General features: G+C 50.6%; 1 protein-coding gene across 1 annotated transcript; it reads left to right on the top strand.

Moving 5' to 3' along the window:
- The first annotated feature begins 2,133 nt into the window (after positions 1-2,133).
- On the top strand, positions 2,134-21,077 carry CDR2L (cerebellar degeneration related protein 2 like). Its single transcript, XM_057418666.1, has 5 exons — positions 2,134-2,722; positions 14,815-14,927; positions 16,211-16,359; positions 17,111-17,275; positions 18,637-21,077. Exons 1-5 carry the CDS (start codon positions 2,644-2,646, stop codon positions 19,520-19,522), a joined length of 1,392 nt encoding a protein of 463 aa, XP_057274649.1. The 5' UTR covers positions 2,134-2,643; the 3' UTR covers positions 19,523-21,077.
- Positions 21,078-22,963: the final 1,886 nt, after the last annotated feature.

Raw genomic sequence — 22,963 nt, 5'->3', positions numbered from 1 at the left:
TTTGCTTGGCTGCTCTTAGGCACAAACCCTGTAACAGCTCCAGAGATCCCGGTCCCAAGCCTGGATGGTCTGGAAGAGCAGCAAGATGCTGGGGAATGGCCGGGTCCAGCAACCCTAGTCCTGGGTTGAAGCAGGCAGGATTGTAACCAGTGTCCTGTGCAAGCACCTTGTAACCAGCTCATTGCACATAGCGGCCCATTAACCCTAATGGAATTCTACCCACCTGCAAGCAGAGGTGGGTTTATAACCCTGGGGACTGGGAATTCAGGATTTGGCCCTCATCGACCACTTTAAAGCAGCTCTTTGAGGCGATTCAGTGTTTCCTTTGAAGCTATCCCCACTGCTTCCTGCACTGAACGGCAAGCAGGGCTTCTGGGTGTCGCTACGTTGCATTTCCCATGCTCAGCCCTGCAAGCCTCCCTTCTTCAGAGGAAATGAGGTAATTCCAATGGGTTTGGCAAAAGAAAGCAATCTGCTCACTCCCCAGCTGGGGCAGACTCTGGGAATTCTCATTTGCTGGCATATAACCTGGATGGGAATCACTGGTGTTTGACTGTACCGAGTGACAGGTCAGACCTGAGACACCCATGTGAGATCTACAGGAAAACGCTTCCCCAATATCGTGTTGCCTGGCTTTTGCTGCCAAAGAGCCGAGGGATCTGCATCCAAGCACTCACTCATATGGCAACGCTACATAGATAAATGCAAATCATTTCTAGTTAGGAGCAGGACCCTTCTCCCAGGCAATTCTTTTGCACAATTAATAGAATAGTTCGGTTGGAAGAGACCTACAAGAACCACCATCAAGTCCAACAGCTTCAGAGCTGATCTGAAGCATACTATTAAGGGCATTGTCCAAATGCCTCCTCAACACTGACAAGCAGGAGAAAATGAAGGATTTCTCATTTCTGTATTAAAACTGCTTAGAAAAAGATCTAGGAGGCAGTCAGAGGTGGCTTTCACACATATCCCCCAAGAGTGCTTGATTATCTGTGCTGAGTTACAAATACCAGGTTAAACGAAACTCCTCAATTCTGGTCTGCAACTGCATTAAAGCAAAAGACTTCCCTAAACTTGGGGATATATTGATGTGTATTGATGTGATTTGGGGATGTATTGATGATGTATTGATGTATAGAGAGGTCTATGAGAGGGAAAGGGAGAGGAATAATCTACTACTTCTCTTTTATTCCCTGCTTTATCTCCCTCCTCTGCTGCTGTACCCGTGAGCTCAGTACTAGCCATTCCTTTAACCACCCAGGGGCTCCCAGCTGCCTGTCACTGCTGGACTGGCTGGAGTTTTCTGACACAGATCCCATCTTTTCTGGATGCACAGTCTGCTGCTCTTGCGTGAACATCTTCTATTGCCTTTCCTGTTGGCAGCACTGCAAGGTAATGCGATCCAGTAAAAACCCAGGGGTTCCATCACACAGAAGGCAAATAAACACTAAAAAACCATCTAAACCCACTGACACATGAGCTCATTTGGACCTTGGAATCTCTGATGGATGCCAGGGCTGACAAGGACAAATAAACCCCCTTGCACCAAACTCCACAGTAGCAAGGAGGAGAAAGGCCACCTTCTCTAATGTTCATTGCCCTAAGCTGAAAAGCAAGTACCAAAATCCTAAGTCTTTCTGAACTTGTATGTAAGAGACCTGTTTCCTCCTCAGACCTCTGCATATCCTCATTTCCCTCAATTTTAAGCTCCTTTCACCCTTTCGAAAGACACAAGAACTTGTCCTTGATTAAAAGAAGAGAGAAACCCACATCCAAAGCACTTGTTTCTCATCAGGGTGCAAACCAGGATGAAGGGCTAGGGAAGGCACAATGCTGAGGTGATGCTACAGGACTGTTGGTATGGGAGTTCCCCTCTCACAGCCCCAGCGAGGGAGCTTAGAAACACTCCCCTCCTTGAAAAGCAACCCATCCAAACCCACCAAGGCAGAGAAGGCACCAACATCCCTTCTGACGGGTCCTGAGACTTGCCCAAAGTCACAGAGAAGCCCGTAGCAAGGCCAGGACACCCTCCACATCCCAGCCAGCAGTGGAGCAAGCCCTGCTCCCGGCTGCCCTCCCCGGGAAGCAGGGACCCAGCTGGAGGTATCAGCACAGGGGCGAACTGCAGGGCAGCTCCCTCCTCCGCACCCTGCCAGCCCCAAACCCAGCTCCCTACAGCCTCAGGCAGGGCTGGGCAGAGAGGAGGAGGAGGAGTAGGAGAAGGAGGCCGGTCTCTGCTCGCCTCCCCCTTCCCTGTCGCCGGGTTTTCTTGCAGCATTTCCATGCTAGAGGTCTCCACCGAGCTACGGAGAGAGGATCTGCCTGGCTGCGCCGGGCCCTCTTCCTTCCTTTGTGCATCCCCCAGCCCCGGGCAAGCCGTGTCCCCCGCCCCGGCCGCCACGTCCCCTCTTCGTCCCCTCCAGAGCCTCCCCCGGCCCTGGAGGCAGGAGGAAGCCGCCTCCCCGGGCAGGCAGAGCCGGGGAAGCGGCAAGGCACCGGCTGCCACGTCGTGCCACCCTCTTCCCGGCGCGGGCACCGAGGCCGCATCCCCGCCCGCATCCCTGCATCCCTCCCCGCTCCGCTCCGCGGCGGCGGGGTCCCCGCTGGCGGATGCTGCGCGCCTCCCCGGGCCGCTGGTGCTAAATGCTGAGCGCCGACAGGATGGAGGAGTTTCAGAGCGAGGAAGAGGAGCCCTGGTACGACCAGCAGGACCTGGAGCAGGGTAAGGATGGGGACACCCCGCAAGCTGCCAGGGATGACGGGTTAGGGGGATGTGGAGGCAGAAAAGGGGGCAAATCCCGGGTTCGGGAGGGTGGGATACCTTCTGTCAAGCATCGTATTTGCTTGGCAAAGCCAGCGCCTCATCCTGCAGCAGCAGCAGCTCTATGGAAATCTCATCTCTGCTGCTCCAAATCACTGTCCTGGCTGTGGAAAGTTTAAATCCGATGGAGAAAGGCAGGGAGCCCAGATTCGTCGTGAGCAGCCTTGTGGTAAAATCCTGGCGTGTTAAATCCACAGGGAAGCTGGTTCCCCAGAAAACTTGCTGCAGGCAGAACCAAAGATGGGTAGTTAGGACATTGCTTTCATCTCACAGCAGTTGCAGGTAGGGTTAGCACACACACTAGTTAAGAATTAACACATCAAAAATAATGCGTTGCCATGCTGAGGGTGCTGAAAGTGTCTCTCAAAAGCTTTTGCTGGCCAAGCCCAAATCCAAAGGGATCTTCAGCTTTTAAGTCACCTTATTACTTCTAGAGGTTTTTCCAACCAGCCAAAAAGCAGGAGAAATTGGGAAGGAGGAAAACACAAAATCAAGGCCAAGTTTTGCAAAGCAAAAATAGCTTTGCAAGAAGATAACATTCACTCACAGTTTGTTTTGCAGCAGCTGTACATACGTTTGCGCTGCTTCTGTCTAATGCTTATCCTGAGGCTGGACATCAGTGGCTGTGGGAATTTGGGGCATCTATTCCTTATCTTAACATTTTGACTCAACACACAGAAAGTAAATAACTGGAAGAAGTCCTGCTTAATGGCAGTTGGCCCAGGAATGAACCAAACTGCTCAGTCAATGCACAGAGAAAGATTCCTCCCTGAATCCAGTACCTCTCCGTCACACTCTAGGTACAGTTATAGATGTGCTTTGGGTTGCCAGCAGGGACGCGTGGTCCAGCTGCAGTGCCTCTGCCCCCCATCGCTCCAGGACATTATGTCATGATTGAAAGTTTACACAACTTCAGCTGCAGGGCAGAGGCCCAGCAAGGAATTAATCCAGCTCCCCAGGGATCGCTGCAGCTGGTTTTCAACCCCAGTTTATCAGCAAACAGGAAGTATCCATAGCGGGATGCTGGGTCCTGGGCTGTGGAACACAGATGAAGCCAGGGCAGAGCACAGAGATGGAGCTATCGACTGAATAAACAGTGCAGCCTTTGAGTGCTCAGAAATGCACATTGCTTGGTGACGTCTTCCCATGGCTCACAAGGGGCCTGGGCACTGCTCCAGGGGCGGGATGCAGGCTGAGGAGCAGCAGAATCATGGATGAATATAGGGATTGTTGGACAATGCGGGACACATTGATTTTGAATGTAATGCCGTCCCTAGTGTCAGGTTCATGAGTCAGCACTGGCACCTTACAACTGGCTCACAACAATAAAACCACCTTCCTACTGTAGGCCAGGTTCCTCACTCTGTCCCAGCAGTGTAATGCAGAATAACTGCCTCCGGATGATGGATTGATGCTGGGACAGCCTCCACCTTTGAGCACATCCAGGTCTGGAAGAAAACAGACTCAAAACAAAGCCCAGCGGTGGGATTTGCAGCCTCCTGTATGGAGAGGGGCTGCACAGGCTTGCACAAACACAGGAGGAGGGATGAGGAAGCCTTTAACTAAAACCAGCCAACTGGAAAGGTCCTACGGGGTAATTACAACCGTAATTAATTTGCATGATGCACAAAGCATCACGAAGGGCAGTGCCAGACTTTGTCCACACACTCTGTGCCTTTGCATTATAGCCATAGCAGGTTCCAGAGGTCTCTGGTGACAGCACAGCTGTGGAGCTGTTGGTTTGGAATGGGGGGTGGAAGTAGAGTGTAAGACATCCCATGCAGCATGGGCATGGACCAGCATTACTAAGAGGGTAGGAATGCCAACAGCCCAGGGTCGCACAGAAACCCACGCCTGGCAGGCAGAGGACAAAAGCAGAGGCTTAGAGACTGTTTCTTGGGAGTGAGGGGTGGGAGAACCAAGAAACAGCCTTGGAGCTGTTTCTCTTGGAGCAAGAAGAGCAGAGGAGGTTCTGCTGTGAACCAGTTGGTCGCTGGGCCTTTATCATCATTTCACAGCATCAAGTATTTATGACATTTACATCCAAAACTGTTTGCTAAGCAACAGATGGCTTAACTGGGAGCAGTGTGATGACTGTGTTAATTAACCATTTTAGCACCACAAAGGAAATCATAGGTTCAGCTCTGCTTCAGTGCCTGTTACTTCCCTCCTCATCCTTCACAGAGCTTCACCTTGTTGAAGTAACAAATTTTTCCATGAAAATAAACCCAAGTCCCTCTTTTTTCCTCCCCAAAGTGCCCACAGTGGTTGACTGCATCCACTACATGCCTTGGAGGCAGCCAGATCTGGTCCCCAGCCTCAAGGCCCTTCCAGCCTCCCTCAAATGAAGCTGGTGCCTTTCAGGTTCTCTCACCCATGTCCTAACACGCTGTAAGCCTTTGTGGTTCAAGGTGTTGTATCAGGATGCCTTAGGACACAGAAGTAGAGACTCAAATCCCAGCCAGGATACTTAGAAGTGACATGGAAACAGTAGTGGTGTCCTTTGAGGTGTTAAATTCTTATAGTATTCCCTCTGGAAAGGCTTCCTGATTTGAAGAAAGGGGTAAAAATGGAGCTCTGTTTGCTTGGTAGCACGGCTTTGCTTATTGCCAGGCTTTCTAATCATGAATAGGTGTCAGTAGTGCTCTGGTTCAGCCACAGCCTCACGCTCCATGAGCTGAGGAATCTGTGCCTCTCCGCATTAAAGCCAGAACACAGTGATGATGAACCTTTTCCAGCCATCGAGAACTGATGATGTGGCTCCAGTTGCATCATACCCTGTGCACAGAGTATGCAGCCAGAGCCTGAGAGAATGAATGAGCTAAAATTAGAGAGTCTGAGCTGGGGATAAGTGGGGACACCTTTTCTGTTCATCAGAGGCATTTGTGTGTAGAAGGGCTGTGTGCCAACTCCATCACATCTGGATCCAAACAGAGCAGAGACCAGACCCAGCTGCTTCCAGCTTTCATCTCCCCTGCAGCAAGCTGCAAAGAGAAGTCCTTCCTGCAGTCACCCCACTGCATTCCCTGATCTTCCCACTGCCAGCATTCCGGTCTAAGCCAAAGAGCAGGGTGCAGCCCAAGAGAAGGGCTCTCAAGGACACCCTTATGGCGTCTAGAGCCTAAATACCACCCGAGTGCTGGGGTGATCCCTCCTGCGTAAATAAAACAGCCTCACACTGCTCTGAATTAGCCAGAGGACCAGAAGTAGCACAAGAACCAGCGCATCACCTCATTGTCACTGCAAGACTGATCATCCTCAGCCATAGAAACTTTTGGGACAAACCATCTGCAATGCAGGCTTAGGACTTGATAGCTGTAACCTCTAAAGGTCTCCAGATTTAAGGATCTTATTTTAATTCCTCCTCCTCCTGCCAAGCATCTGATTGCTTGCATGCTAAGAAGGAAAATGACACAAGGTGCTGAGCTTGCACCACTCCAAACTCATCCATGTAAAGACACAGGGTCACCAGTGCTTTGGTGACACTAGGATAAAGCCAGGGATACAGTGCTAGCACCCATAACTGCTTCACCCAGCCTACCTGGGGTGCTCCATAGAGCCCCAATTCACTATCAGCTTTCCCAAAGGATTCACTGTGCTGGGGAGCAGTTGGTATCCCAGATTCTATCTCTCATGATGCAGTTAACCCAGCACAGGGGACAAACCATGCAGCTCGCCCGTCCTTCAGCAGCACAGCAGTTAACTCGCTGTCCTTCCTCCCCAGTGGCAAGCCAGAAGGACAGAGTTTTGCCTGCAGTAGCTGAGCCACTTACTTATTTAGCAGTGCAGTACAGCAGGTAGCTTATGGAAGTGGAAAGTTTTCAGTGACTAATTGCCAAGCCGCTTGGGAATGACAAGAGGGACAAGAGAAGTCACAGGAGACAAGGGAATAAGATGACAGCTAGGTTAGCCTGAGGGGGAGATGAGAGCCTCCAAATCTGGGAAGGAAAAACAAAAGAATGCAAGAATATATATTCTTATATACATAATGTATGTATTTTCCTAGAATAAAAATTCCCCTGTTATGTGAAGACAGTAAGAAATGGGGGCATAAGAGAGTCTCACCCAGTAATCTGCAGGATCTCCCTCCTGGTTTCTCACAGAAGCTCCTTCCTCCATCTGCTGAACCCCAGGCACATAATTCCAGCTGTGGGAGGGAGCAGGATTAAAGGGACTGCTGGAAAAGGAAAAGGAGAGGCAAGAGGAAAAGAATCCAAACCCCAAACATAATAAATCAGAGCTTTCCATATCCCCCATCCTGAAACAACCAGCTAACAGTGGCTTTTCTCCTTGGCAAGGCTGTGCACGAAGGATTTATGGTCCAAGTCCTGAAGGACATTCCTTCCACATCAGCCCTGAGCCCAGGGGAATGGGAGCCCAGGCACAAGCCACTAACACCCTGCATTCAGAGGCTTTTCCTCACATCCCAGCATTTTCCAACTCTGTTCCTTTCGTCCTGTACTAACCAGTGCTGGTTGGTGACAGAGGAGATGCACCGATGCAGTGAGACAGTCAGGAGCCACATAGAGCTGTGACAGCACCAGGGTCTGACCCTGTTCCTGCTGAAAGCTGTGCCAGTGCTTATGCTAACACACAGGTTACTCCAGCACACACTCCATTTCCTCTGCTAAAGGACCTTTCCCAAAGCAGCACATGGTATATTCCCACCTTGCCTGACTCCAACAGATCTCTGTGCTCACATCGAACACATCATGAGGGCTTCCAAAGCTGCTACTTGACCTGCTCAAAAACACACATCTGAGTCAAGAATTCAGTCAAATATCTCCAGTACAAAATACCCTGGAGGAATGAGACCAGATGTTACACAACTGCTGGTCTTTCACAGCTGGGAATTTCAAACTGATTTGAGGTTAGAGTTTGTTCCGGGTTTTTTTCCATGCATATTTAAAGCACAGTTGCAAACCTTCTCTTCAAAACATGACAGTTTTTTTAATGGTTTAAACAGTCTGTTCCTCTGCAGCCTTCTGTGATGTCTGTCTAGTTTACCCCACGTGCAGTGCAGCTGCCCTGCCACTGCTCAGTTAACTTGTCTCCTCCCTGAAGGATTCAGTCTGAGTGTGTAGTATCCAGGTCCATGCTGACCTCTTCCAGTTATGCAGCTGGTGCTGGACCAAGGACATTATCGTGCTGTGCTCCAAGTTTTCTTGGCCTGAAAGCAAGCACTGGATCCTGGGAATGCACACTGGCCTGGGAGGTGGTGGCTGAGCAATGGGCTCTGCAGAATGAGGCAGAACAAGGAAAGTGCAGCACATCCCCCTGAGCATTGGGCTCTGAACCAGAGCTGCTTCAGGAACACCGGTTGGGCTCCTGAAAGAGGCACTGCCCTGCATCCTGCTTAGGACTAGTGATGGACATAAACAACACCATCAAGTATTTAACCACTCCCTTTCCTTGCAAACAAACTGGAAGGCTACAGCACTGTGTCCCTCCTGCATAGCTCCACAAATCCATCACTCACCTGAGATGAGAACCTCTCCCCACATAGGCAGCATCTCCAGCTGGTACCCACAGCCAGGCACCAGGCACTGGGCTGTGTGTGAGCTCAGCACCCAGAGGAACAGGGCTTCAGAGCATCCTCCAGCAGTGAAGGGGCAGTGGTGGGGTGGCAGCATGCAAGATGTTACAATCTAGAGCCAAGCAGAGGGGCTGCTAGAGAAGAGGTTGCAGGTTTTTGGTGTTGCTGCAGAGGGTCAGGCTGTTTTCTCCATTAGCTGTCACACATGGCTGTGGAAGGAGGATATTCTCTGTACTTGTACTTGTGCTTCTGGCACATGAGGAGCAACAGACAGGAGTTAAGGAGCAGCCATCCTGCTGGTGGTGGCCTTGGTGCAAACGGCAGCCATGCTACAGCTTGGCTGCTCCCTGAGGGACCAAGCCACTCAGCATCAGTGGTCCAGCAAGGGCGGATGAGTTGCCTGGCAATGGCTCAGAGCAGCAGAACACGTTGTGTGAGCACGAGAGCTGACCCGGCTGTGGCAGCCCGTTGCTGTGGGCACCATTCCCTGCCACACGAGCACACTGACCTGTCCTTCCCAGGTCACCTTTGCTCGGGGCTCAGCACGTGCATAGTACTGTGGTGCAGCAGCAGCAGCAGCCAACACGCAGTCTCTCTGGTGCTCATCCTCCTTGTCCAACCTGGGTCAGTTCAACCTCCAGAGCACACAGGGGAGAGGAGACTGCCACATGGCAGCAATCCACATCTGTGTCTTTAGCTTTAAAAGAGTCAAAGCTTCTATTCATGGTTCTCTGCATCCCAACATAATTAATTAGTTGGAGCTTTGCTGCCTGCAGGAGGGATACACGCAGGAAAGTGCTGGCTGCCTTTCCCACTCCTCTTTCCTCACTGCTTCTCCTCAACAACTCCACTTGTATGCATTTATTTAGGACACCTTCTGATCCAGGTGTACTACCAGAGCCTCCAAGATGACTGTTTCAGCCTAACAAGGCAAACATAGGCACCAAGGCTATCTAGATAAAGGAACAGCAGGGAAAGACACAGCTGGGGTCCAAACCATGGTCTGATAACACGCTCTGTGTTATCATGCTCTAACAACTTGGCAAATGCACATTGATTGCTGTGGGCACAGGGATGGGACTGCTCTGTGTGTGCTTGTATAGACACATGCAACTTAGAAGCAGAGGTAGCCATGCTAGGTCTCAAATATTAATGTATAGGGGAGGCTTTGGGGCACACACAGATAAGAGGGCAGAAGGAAAAGGCAAGCATCAACCAAATAAAAAGCCAAATGACCATCTGTGAATTAAAAGAGGTGATGGAATGGAAACACTGAACAGGACTGAAAAATGCAGAAAGCAAGGAAGGGAGGGCAGGGGCTGACAAGACTGGAGGGCCTCCCTGCAGCACAGCACAGCTCATGCATCCCTGAGCCCCTTATCAGGGCTTTTCGCTCCTCGGTGGTGCCACATTTGCTCAGGGGACCACAGACAGCACCGAGGGAGCTGCTCTCATTGCACTGTGCTTGCTTTGCCCCCTGCAAAGCACCTCGCTCCCCTACTGTGGCTGACTGCAAAGCCCGAGGCAGCTCAGGGGTACGTAACAGATTACACAAGAGAAATAAAAGGGAAAGAAAGGAAGGAAAGCGGCAAGCAGGAAATCCAGCAAATCTCATTATCCAACAGAAACGCTCGTGTGACCAACGTCAGCTCAGCCCAGCTACAGCCACAGGTTGAAAGGAGAGGGAGGAGGAGGCTGTGCTGGCAGGGACCTCACGCACACCCCTCGCCTGCTCTCACCAGCCCTGCGAGGGGCAGCTTTCCCCTTTGTTGCACTGGGCTGCTCTGCAAAGCAAACCCTGCCTTTTGCTCACACCAAAAAGGCAGGTCCCCATGAGAAACACACAGAACAGGGTAGCAACATTGGAGTTATCCAGTGTAAAAGGGCTGGAGAATCCACGCCCCAGCAGTAACACTGGTGGCTCTCTGAAAGCTCTGCCTTGCCATGGGAAACACTGTCTGTGGAACGGACACTTTTAAAAAGCATTTCCAGGTTGTTGCAGGATGCTGTCAGATGGCACTGGCTTATTTGCGACCCAGCGATCCCTTGCAAAGGCTTATAAGGGCTAAGTACACAGAATGCCTCCTTCACCTCTCATGGAGCAGCAGTAAGTGCTGTACAAAAGCTGATCTTCATTGTAATATACCCAGACAGCACAATCCCTTGCAACTAAGAAGAACAATAAATGAATGGCAAGCACACCCTACCCTAGGATAAACCAGCACAGCATCATCTATTTAGATTTCAAAAGGAATAATTGCACCTACCCTTGATTCTAAGTACCCATGTGTAATGGAGCAGACAGCAAAGGCAATTAAATTAAACGTCAACAGCATTAAACATCAGTTCTTAATGCTGAACCTACCCCATCCATCAGCTAACAAACACCCTGAACTTCCTCCAGAGACCTCCACACCAGAGCTCTGCGAGCAGCTCATCCCTGCTCTGAACCAGGTGAACTCATCATCTGCAGTAACATCGTATGCACCCTATGCAGGAGCTGCCCTTCCATGCTTCAGAAGGGACCACAAATAATTCCTTCATAGATGCTAACTGGAAAAGAACGCAAATACCTGCACCATAAACCTCTGCTTTTTGGCATCACAAGTCAAAGGGCTGCTATCACCCCCTGCCTTTCTCATAGGATGAGGACTGGGTTGGTGCATTTAAAGGTGAGGAGCAAAGAGCAGCATCCTTCTCGCCTGTGCTTGGAGCAGTGGCATGTTCCCCCACAGCCTAAACAAATGAATCCCTTGATGGAAGAGAGGCAATGAGGGGAAGCCCAAAGTGACTGCTTCCTCCAGAAAGTCGTATTTGTGAGGTCTATCTGAATAGCCACTGGATCACCACCATGCAGAGAGCAGCTGAAACCTCCCCTGCCTGGCACCAGACTAGCGCTCCCCCAAAGCCACAACCAGGAGATGCTGGAGGGGGAAAAAACACTTCCAAGCACGGGCTATGGCAAAGATTGCTCTGCTGAACAGATGCAGACCAGCACTGGGACAGCAGGAATGGCTTCAAACCCTCTTTGAGCCTCATTGCAAGGGCCTAGCTCCGCAGCAGCTCCATGCAGCGCACAGCTGCCTGTGCCAGTATTGCCACAGGGCCCTGCAGCAGGGGAATACCCGGCAGCGCGTTTCTCAGCATCTTCCACTCATACCCAACCTGATGCAGCTTTTGGATCAGGATTTGTCTCCCAGGTTTCCTCAGTGGCACAGAGCTAGCAGAATTATTGCTGAGCTGCTGCTGATCTCGGCAGCTCCAGGACAGCTGCTCCTGCACGCGCTGCCCAGACAGGCTCCCCTCCACCAAGCACTGCTGGGATTCAACTCCCGCTCCCTTCCCACCATATGGTCTCTCTTCTATTCCCCTCCCTCCTTGCTCAAGCGCCTTTCCCGTGGAAGCTTGCAGGGAAACGCAGCCTCCATCCCTCCCTCCACTCCATAGGCACAGCTCTTTGTCTGGGGACACGGGGTGTCTCCTTGGCTGCTGTCACTTAGAAGGGTCACATCAGCACTTGTGGTACTCAGAGCCAGAGAGCACCAAGCTGGTGCTGCCCAGGACAGTTTGCATCCACAGCCCTCTCCCAAACAGGATTTGGACAGCACCAATGCTCCCATCTTTTAAGTTGGATGTTGCCCATTTCTGAGCACTGTCTTCAGCACAGAGGCTGTGGAGGGATCACGCACATGGAGCGGACACACTGCAGTCATTCCCAGCCACTTTATTTCTCCTTCTGCGTCGAAAGAGAAGGGGGAAGGGAGGCATCAGCATACCTGCTAAATTAGGGCAAGTCATACAGCACTGGCTGATCTGGCAGTGGGGAAGCAGAGGAATACAACAAACCATGGGGAAAGCACAGTGCTATCCACAGAGAATCCCCAAACTCCTGAATTGTTCCTTTTTCCCCCAGGCTTACTGAAATTTCACATTCAGCCTCAGGTTTCTGTGGTCTCCAAGGAGAGGAGCTGTGTGCTCCCCAGCCCCTGCAGAGGCACAATTAGTGCAAAGATCAAGAGGGATCTGGTCTAAAGACAAGATTAAAGCACTTCCATGCAGCATCCCCACAGTCTCGCAGCCTGGGGGAGACCAACAGGTTGGGTAGGACTCAGGCACAAGGGGTGGATGAGACAGGATTACTGGGGATGCTCAGGCTGGCTGGCAGGCAGAGAGTGAGTGAATGTACGTGTGTGACAGCAGCTGAGGCGGCTAAAAGACACTGAAAGAACCAATTCCCCCATGTCCTTCCAGCCCGGAGTCTCCTAGGCCCTTATGCTCAAAATGGAAACGAAGATTCAATTTCCTCCTCGGAGCTCAGCCCCTTTTTTTCCTCTTTCCCAGCCGTCCCCAAACGCTGCCCATTTCCCCCCATTCAATTATTGCTGACAGAGCCCTTTAAATTACAATGCAGGATCTTGCACTGCCTAATCCACTTAACTCAACCCCAGCTGATTAAATTGGATGCCATATGGTGGGAGAGCACTGGTGTAATCCACAGGGACGGGGACACATTTGACTCATTACCTGGAGCGCAGCACAGAGCCCTCTGTGCCGGGGCCCTGCTTGCTGCAAGGGATGTGATTTGCAATACGCTGGTCTCCAGCAATGATGCTGGCTCTGGCAAAGGTGGTGGTGCCATTAAATACAGCCCCAAGCAGCTTAAAGGCACACATTGTCCTTCCTCTCTGGTGGCATCTGACTGTTCCCTGTCCCCAGCTGGTGCAGCCAACACTCAGCCTCCCAAGGGCACTTTGGAAACAGGGGAAACTTAGTGCTTGGTAGAAGAAAATAGGTGGGAAAGTCTGTGGGGAAATGTGCCAATGTCTTGATCGCATTGATAGCTGTGACCCTCAGCCCAGGTCACTGTGCAATGTGGGGGATTATAATTAAGAAGGTCACAGCCTAGAATAACAGCCTGCAACGAAGGCCACAGCTGGAGAGCACATGCCCCTGGTGAAAGGGAGATTCAGGGCACACTGAGCAGCTCTGGCTGGAGCACATCTGGGAGCCACCCCTCCCGCACCACTGGAGCCACACAGAACAGAACATGGGTGTCATCCCAGCTAATAACACAGAAGCGCTTCCAACAATACAGTGTTATCCATCAGGAAAGTCCCATCTCAAGCACTGACAGCACTAATAGCACTGCTCTCAGTGAACACTCACATCCAAGAGGTCAGTGTGAGCCTCAATTTGTGATGTGCCATTCGAAGTGTGAGAGATCAGTGATTTCCCAGGCTCAGAACACATCCCAAGCATCCTTCTTCTTGCCTTAGTGACCAAGTATCCCTCTTTCACAATCAACCGCATCACCAAAACAACCCCTAGAAGAAAGCATAGCTGCTCTTGGCCATGGCAGAGCCTTTACAAAACACAATTAGCTGCAAACTAGAGAGGAGCACTGATGGGCTGAGAAAATACCAGAGCAGGAGACCGAGGTCCCCCACACACCGCAGAACCGCCTCTCCTTAAGCATCTAAAACTGCCTAATAACCATACCAGAGAGAGAAACACACACCAGGACCTGTTGCCTTACCTTTCTGGAGGTCAGATTTTCAGGCTACCTCTAAAAGAGAAAACTCACCTCTAAAAGAACCAGGAAAACAGAAACCCACATGCTCAGAGGCCAGGCTTTAAGACAACCAATTCCTGTGAAAGCAAAGGGATGTTATCAGAGCCAGCTGAGCCATCCCAGGCCCACAGACAGCATCGTCTGATGTGCTCAAGCTTTGGCCAAAGGACCCACAAGGTCCTGAGGCCTTCTCTTTACCCAGAAGGCAGCAAACCCAGTGTTTAAAGCCAACTACGTGGTCATCTCTTTTCCCCTGTACTTCTGCCAAAGTCCAGCTATTTCTGTAGTTTTAAAAGGGTGTCTAGAGGTGGCAGGGAGTGAATATGAAGTGGTTTGTCCTCACCCTGAAGCTGCCCCAAGGAAAGAGCCACAGACCCAGTCACTGAAGCACACAGCCAGTGCTGCCAGTCCTTAGGGCCACACATGGGTTTATTACTGGTATCAGTCTATTAGCAGTGATGGATGGGGGCTGATGGCAAAGGCAAGGCACTCCCTTCATTAGGGATAACAATATCATTTACAGAGCATCCCCAAGGCTCTCATTCTAATGGGTGCTGTTTCAGCCCTACAGGTTTTGGTGATAGGGAATGAAGGAGCTGAGCACCTCTCACAGCCAAGCCCCATGGGCCTGATCCTGGCTATGCAGTGTGCAGTCCAGCCAGCCAGGCACCAAATCATTGCATGGAGGATGTCCTGAGCTTGGCCTCCCCTTGCTCCTGCAGCCAAGAGAGATGGAAGAGGCCAGATCCTGTCTGTCCTATAAGGTGCATCTGTGTCAAAACTTGCCAATAACACCAACGTCGTGCAAAGCATTCCCATGTTTGATGTGGTGGCACGTGGGGAGCCACAGGAACTGCAGCAGCTTTGTCCCATCTTGCCTTTTAGACTTGCATTTGGCCGCAGAGCTGGGGAAGACCCTGCTGGAGCGCAACAAGGAGCTGGAGGACTCCCTGCAGCAGATGTATGCCACCAACGAGGAGCAAGTGCAGGAAATCGAGGTAGGGACACAGGTGGGACAGAGGTGGAGATGGAGCTGCTCAGTCACCGTCACCTAAGGGTGATGGTGGGGAAGGGGCTTTTCCACCAATGCAAACAGTTCAGGTGCCAATAGATAGGATGTGCCAAAGGGCATGGGAGATAGAAGTATCTTCTCTATGTGCCTGAAGTGGGATTGATTAAGTCTGGTCAAGCTCATCCCAGTCCTGGAGAGGGTTCCTTTCCCCTCCTAACTGGTATTTTCCCAATTCCCACATCCCCACCCTCTGCCCAGATGTGCACACCAGATTTTAGCACCAGGTTGCATCTGGGTCACATCTGGCCATTCTCTGCCCGTCCACCAGCCTCCACACTCCTTTCCCTTTGCTCTGCCGCAGCTTTCCCTTCACTTCAGTTATTCATAATCACATTTGTTCCCAGCTGGCCCCTGGGCACCCCCATAACACAGCCCTTTTGTTAGAGGCACAAAATAGCTCTTTCTGCAGGAGCTGCAATCTCAACCAGTGTTTCAAGCATCCTTTGAGGTCAGGGCAGTATTTCTAAGAGCCCACAGAAGTGATCTTAGAGGCTTAAACCTGCTGTGCCAAGAGGTTTTTCATCCACTGAAAAACTTCTAGGGATCTGCGAGTTAAAAAAGCTTGGAACCCCTCTGGTTTAAAAGGACACAGAGCAGAGTGAGTTCACAAGAGCAGCACATGGTGGCTCTTACAGATCTGAGAGCTGATGTCTGAGGACACTGGTGGATGGATTTAACCACCCCCTCCAGAAGCACGCTCACTGTAGGATTTGGGATCTGGTCCCAGCTGAGACTGATGCCCCAATACCAGTCTTTGCAGGAGGAAAGCTTGCAGTGGCAGGCTCACAGCAAAGGCTCTGCACACACACGGGAGCCGCAGGACTCCTCATATTTCACAGACTCAGAGCTTTTACCTGAATTCCTAAGGAATTGCATCTCCTGCAATTGATCTGTCAGAAAATCCAGTAACCAACTGGTCCATTTCAGTGGAGGGTCATGGTCTCAGGGGTATCAACTTTCTGTGGGTACTGGGAATAAAAGAGCAGCTGAACAGAGATTGAGCCTAGCGCCCTTCACAGAGGGCAGTTCAATGGTATTTTAGACACAGAACTATTCACAGTGAGCAGGGGGTATGACTATTTCAACCACTCTGAGGACAAATCAGCCACAGAACACACTATCAGAGGGAACAAGGGCTGTAGGATTTTCTCCCTGTGAAACAACCTGGATGTGGGATGTGGAGTGTTTCTGTCTGGCTTTTTCCTGCAGTACCTGACCAAGCAACTGGAGACGTTGCGGCAGATGAATGAACAGCATGCAAAAGTCTATGAGCAGCTGGACCTGACAGCACGGGACCTGGAGCTAGCTAACCAGAAGCTTGTGCTGGAAAGCAAGACATCCCAACAGAAGATACAGTGGTACAGCCTCCCCTCCTCCCTCTGCAGCAATGCTGTGCCCAAAAGACCTTCATCTTCCCTTTCCCCTGCCCCAAAGAGCAGTGTGTCCCTGCTATTGAAGCCATTCTCTTATCAGTCAGGTTTTGTGGCTATTTACAACAGAAGCTTGTTGCACTGATGCTGGTTAGCAGAGGTCAACCACAGCACAGACGCCTTGGGACAAGGGCTGGATAAAGGAGTGTCTGAAGCTGCCAGGAGGGAGCCATGGCAGCCTCTTCTCAGATGTGTTTCCTTGAAGAAGAGGCACATAATGGTATTTAGGGAGGTCCCCAGCACACAGCCCAGCAGCAACACCAGGCACAGATCCAGCATCTAATGTAACGCTGGCTAGTCCATGCTGAAACACCAGTTTATCAATAGTACTTCTTTCCTAAAACAAGCCCATGATCAAGGTCATCCCCGGAAACAACAGACTAAGCCATGTCCTTGCAATGCAGCGTCTTTTGCAGACAACTGTGCTGAGAGGGAGTTTTACAAACTCCATTCAGAGCCAGAACACAACTGAATCTCTGCCTGGCCTCTCTGTGTTTATCTCTACATCATACACAAGAGGAAGAGAGTAAATAGCTCACCTGCTTGCTTTTAGTGCAGGGATATTCCGGGGTAGTGCTTATGTCCCAGAGGTGACTGGTTTAGCCATCTGGTTTGAGGACAGAGGGTTTCAAGTTAACACAATCTCTTGCCACTGTTTTAATCCCTCCTCTCTCCACAGCTTGACAGAAACAATCGAGGGGCTGCAGAACCAAGTGGAGGAGCTGCAGAAGCAGGTGGAGGAGATGAGGAGCCTGGAGCAGCTCCGCATCCGGCGGGAGAAGAGGGAGCGGCGCCGAACCATCCACACCTTCCCCTGCCTTAAGGAGCTGTGCTCCAGCCCCAGGTATGGAGCCCTACCTGTAGCAACCCCACCAACCTTCTTCCCCACCTCCTCTGCCTGTGAAGAAGGGATGTGGTGGGTTAGACCCTCTGGGGGTGCACAAAACCCCAGATACACAGAACCAGCATCTCTGGCTCACCGGAACCAGTTGAGATGCTGCATTTCGTCCTATACGACTTCAGTACCCCCCCACCAGGAGCACCAGCCACACACCAAGATACACCACACGCTGCCAAGTGCTGTACAAGTACTGTCAGCACTATTGCACACTTGATCCTCCTTAAAATCCAGGCACTGTACATTCACTGACCTCGTGAGGGCATTTCTTGCTCAGCTTTGACCACAACAGAGGCTTCTTTAAATAGATAAGCAATCGATAAGCTTTGTAACTGAAAGCATCCTCTGCCAGAGGATATGAACAAAAGACACTTCCACTGCAGCAGCACCGGGGCTGTTTATGAGGCCATAACCTAACCCCCAGCAAAATCCACTTAATGTCTCTGTGGTTCTTTCCTCCCAGCACCCCAGTCCCACTCTCCCCAGTGCCTCAGGACCTCAGTTCAGTTGCAGCTCTGCAGCTGGCTCCAAAGGTCAGGCTGCCCTCCATAACTTGGGAATCTGTTCAATACCCCCCCCCCCACCAGTCCTGCCTCCCAGGGAAGGCCATGGTGCTTGCTCTTCTCCAATCTGTTCTAAGTACATAGGATGCCACAGGCACTTCATTGAAGAGGAGGAGAAGCTGAGGGAAGGGGGAAGTGCTTGTTACCACTCCCCAGGCAATGAAGGGGCAACTCAACCATGTCTGAAGTCTCTTCCTGCCTGCCTGCCTTGCTGTTTGAATCCCCCCCCCCGACACACACACACACTCTCTGGAGCATCTCCCAGACACAGGACAGTAGAGCCTGTGCTTCTGGGTTTTGGCTGGTTGGGGTTTGGGGTTGGTGGCAGATGCAGCGAGTAGTTGGTGAACTCCAGGATGCAGCGAGTAGCTGCTGAAATGCAGCAGGAAACACTGAAAGCCTCCCTCTTTCAGCTCAGAATGATGGAACTTGAATGCTCATTGTTGCTTCATGGCAACATTAGTGGCTTGTCCACATTGATGAGTCTTTCACCTTTTAGGGTTTCATTTCCCTCCTGTCTTTCATCACTGCTACCAAATGAGACTGCAGGTTCTCTGGGACAGAGACTGGTCTCTGTGTGGGGCACAGCTGCAGCCACACCTTGTGGTCTCCTGGCACATGGAAGAGGCATATCTCACTCCATGAGCTCGGGTTTGCTCTGGGCATGGTGGAATCACTTGACAATAAGACACTTGTGGACTCTCACTTGGTCAAACACCATCAAGGATCTTTCTTCTCTTTTAGGTATGAGGACGCATTCCAGATCCAAAGCTCTTCCACAGAGTTCAACCAGAAGCCACTGGAGAAGGAGAATGAACGTCTCCAAGCCATGGTGAACTCCCTCAGGTCCCAAGTCAACCAGGAGAAGCAGCGGAAGGAGAGGGTTGAGCGAGAATACACTTCTGTTATTCAGGAGTACTCGGACCTGGAGCAGCGGGTGTGCGAGATGGAGAACTGCAAACTGCGCATCAAGGAGCTGGAAGCAGAGCTCCTGGAGCTACAACAGATGAAACAAGTCAAGAAGTATTTACTCAGCAGAGAAGACAACTTATCCGAGGCCCTCCTTGAGCCGCTGAATAACGCCCCAGAAGCTGACTACATTGACCTCTCTGAGGAGGAGGGAGGAAAAAGCCATGGGCCATCAATGACACCTTCCCCAAACCACCCTGTCCGCAAGAGCTGCAGCGACACTGCCCTCAATGCCATCGTCACCAAGGATGCTGTGAGCCGGCACGAGGGCAACTACACGCTGCATGCTAACAACGTGCGCAAGAGGGGCATGTCCATCCTGAGGGAGGTGGACGAGCAGTACCATGCCTTGCTGGAGAAGTATGAAGAGCTCCTGAGCAAATGCCGGCAGCACAAGGACAGTGTGCGCCACACAGGGGTCCAAACGTCCCGGCCCATCTCCCGTGACAGCTCCTTCCGAGACTTCCGAGGAGAGGGACACGAGTTGGAAGAGCGCAAAAGCATGGAGAAGACCATCAGCAAACACGTGGAGGCCGTGGACAAGCGGCTGGAGCAGAGCCAGCCCGAGTACAAGGCTCTCTTTAAGGAGATCTTCTCCCGCATCCAGAAGACAAAAGCAGACATCAATGCCACAAAGGTGAAAAACAAGAGCAGCAAATGAGCCCCTGCCTCTCCGCAAGTCCCGCGTGCAATCGCAACAGCCACGTCTTCTCTTCAAGCCCCAGGAAACGCCACGTGGCCCCTCTGCTTTGAAGGTTCGAGAGGTCTACAAGCAAGACAACGTCACAGAGACTCAATTCTCTTTATGGAAGCTCTGGACAACTCGTTGGGATAATTGTACATTGTAGTTAGAGGATTCCAGAACCCGTACGACGGATCTCTGCATGAGTGACTGCCGCTGCCAGACATCACAACAGCAAACCACACCGCAAAGAACACGGATCACCTCCTCCACCCTTTGCAGCTTGTCTTACAGCCCAGTTATCTGCAAGCAAAAGCCTGGATGTCCTCCAGCATCCTCCTGCAGCTGGAGTGTTTCAAAGTCAACCAAAAGCCATTGGAACCCCAAGGGCTGCTCCAGCACACCGGCCCACTTTGGTTTGATGGCTAGGAACCTATGCTTGCACCCAAGAGAGTTCTGTCTACGCCTTTCCCTTCCCCAAAGGGCAGTATGTTCTTGCTATTGAAGCCATTTCTCTTACCAGTCAGGTTTTTCAGCTATTTTACAATGCAAGCTTCTTGCAACTGGAAAAACTTGAAGAGAAACAGATGATTGTTCTGTCTTCATCAGTGTCATGTAGTGTTTCAGTCCATACCCTCCAGACTTTGTAGGCACATGGGATTTCCTCGCTTTATATCTGCCCCAGGTGAAGCACTGTGCCTGGTAGGAACTCAATGACCAGGGCTTTCCCATAAGCTAGACAAAAAGTGCTATTACAGTATCAGAGACACACTTCCATCCCATGGTCTGGGTACCAGCCCTCTGTGCTGTGCTCTTCAAGAGGCTGTCATTGCCCCATTGTAGCAAACTCCTTAAGCACAGCTTGCATGGGCTTGCAGAACTGACTACCAGTGACCCGCATGCAAGCAGAAGGATACAGCATCTCTCAGTGCCAGGAGCTCTGACCCTGGCGGTAGCACTGACCACACATTACCCCCCACTTTTACTCTGTACATCTCCCCAGTCGAGAGGACAGATTTCAGGGTTTCTGCTGAAAATCACCTTCCTTGGCTGAGATCCTGTCTCCAAAGGTTGTCACCTCTCATGTGCACTTCCCAGCACTGAAACCTCCTCACTTTTGCTTCCACAGACATTCAAACACACAGCCAAAAGGCCACTGCAGTCTCAGGAATCACCAGTTTCCATTGCTCACGGACCTTGTATGGTCAGACACACGTTTTAGGCAGAGAAGCAGCATTTCATTACAGTTTAGTCAACACCCTGAGCACAGAGCTACAAAACACAGTGTAAGCTACCTATTCTGTACCTGCCTGGAGAAGCTTCAGGCAAGATGTAGGTTCTGTTTTCACCAGCTTACATCCCAAAACTTTGGGTGAATGGTTGGGAATTCTGCAACATTGAGATGACTAAATGAGAATGCAGCTTTGGAGTGAGAAGACTGTTAAACTGGAATTATCCTCCAAGTCCAGGGCCTTGATGTTATGAGGAGCCACCTTCCTTTCACTCACCATGGAGGTAACGCAAAAATACCCCCCAGAACACACTCTTGTGTTACACTGAGAACCACAGAGGTAAGTTGGCAGGAGTGCAATGCCCAAACCATACCTGCTCCAGAGGTCTCCTCCTCAATCCATCCTCCACCATCCACTCTGCTCTTCCACGCTCTGCATTTTCAGGTGCCCCAAACTCAAGAAGCATCAGGAGCCGCACGCACGACCGTGGCTACCAGCTCTGTAACAGTATGGAGAACCTTCATGCCTTATTTATTTATAATGGAAAGCAGTTGTCTAATAAAAGAAAACAAATAAAACTGAACAAGAGCAGCAGCAGAAGCAGCGTTGGTGATTTTCTCAGAGCATCCATCCATTAAAGTCACTGTTTGTAGTGGCTTGAAGTAGTGGTGCTTTAAGCTGACCCTGCAGTCCTTTGGCTGCTGTAGGATCACCTTAAACAATCCCACATGAATCAGCATCACTGTGTATAGCAGATTAAGCAGATTTTCCAATGCTTTATTCTTTCTTGTATAAAAAGGAACATTGATGTTCTCAAAGCCAGGACTTTCCTTACAGCTCTTTTAAGAGCAGCAGAAGAGTTATTTCTTTGATTTACATGTACAATTTGGGTCATGATAATGCTGGAGGCCTCCCTGCAGAAAGCAGAGTGAATACACCAAACCCTACTGCTGCATTACTTACGTAACATACATTCTATGCACTTGGACCACTAACATTTGCCACATGACAGAAACCCCTCTTTGCCAGCTCTGCAGCCTCTGTAAATCCACACCATCTCAAAGCTGGCAATTCAAATGCTATTTTTGGTTAGGCCTTTCTTGAAAGCCTCAAACCCAAAGCTGATGGATGGGAGTAACGTGGCATTAGAATTGGGCTTCACAAAGGACCAGCTGCTGTGCATGAGCAGTTTGTTCAGCTCAGTGCTGAGGGCATGTTCCTCTGCATCCAAAAATATTAGTGGCCATATATACACATCCTGATGACTCTGTGAGTCACAGTCACTTGATTCTTTCCTTCAGTGAGGCTTTCAGCAATCAAAAGAGGGGAAAATAAGCATTTCCTGGTCTTTTAGCCAAGCTTCCATCTAAACTTTGCATATTGCTTTGAAAACACCAAGGAAACCTACACAACTCCATTAAGAGGTAAGAGGAGAGTATTAAGCAACCACATTGCTGACCACAGAAACAGGTCTAATAGAGCAGCAGCTATTTAACAGCACGGCTCTGTGGTTAAAGACAGAAGGAAAACTACTGCATGCAATTGAAAAGGATGAGGGGAAGTCTGATACAATAGCAAATAATGATTTAATTCCAGCATCTGGCAAAACCAATGAACCCGTGCAGCTCACAGCAATAAGATCAATAAGGGCATGGCTTGCCAAGAATTCAGCTTTATGCTGAACTCAAAAGAAGACATTGAGACAAGTGCATTGATATCACATCTAGTCTGGCTCCTTCTCATACCACCCATCAGAAACCCACCCAGCATCAAAAATAGGGATGGAGCACTTGAAGCACGAGTTCAAGGGATTTACAGAGCTCAAACCCTCATGGGGAAGGAGATTCCTGACTCAGTCTTATCTCTCTTACAGGAGCTTAAACCTTCTGGAAGGTCCCTCAAAGAGCTGATTTCTCCTGCATTAATGGCTCATGCCCTCACTCACACGAGGAGCAACAAGCTCCTTGACATACCGGCTTTGCATCACCTTTCAGGGATGGCTCTTTACAGCTCTTGCACCCTAGTGAACACCATGCCCAAACAGGGAGAGCTCGCTTTCTAAGCCAGTTCATTGCCCACCTTAAACATCAAAAGCTTGGCTCCCCTTGGGTCAAAGTAAGACCTCGTCCCTCCAAGCCCTCCCTGGTGGGGAGAGCCGTTTCCAGCCATCACCCTGCTGTTTACAGGG

This window comes from Pezoporus wallicus, unplaced genomic scaffold, assembly GCF_028554395.1.
Source record: "Pezoporus wallicus isolate ANWC-B61680 ecotype Strahan unplaced genomic scaffold, APGP_CSIRO_Pwel_v1 contig_3710, whole genome shotgun sequence".
NCBI lineage: Eukaryota > Metazoa > Chordata > Aves > Psittaciformes > Psittacidae > Pezoporus > Pezoporus wallicus.
The sequence above is the reverse complement of the archived record's forward strand: the minus strand, read 5'-3'. Positions and strand labels throughout refer to the sequence as shown.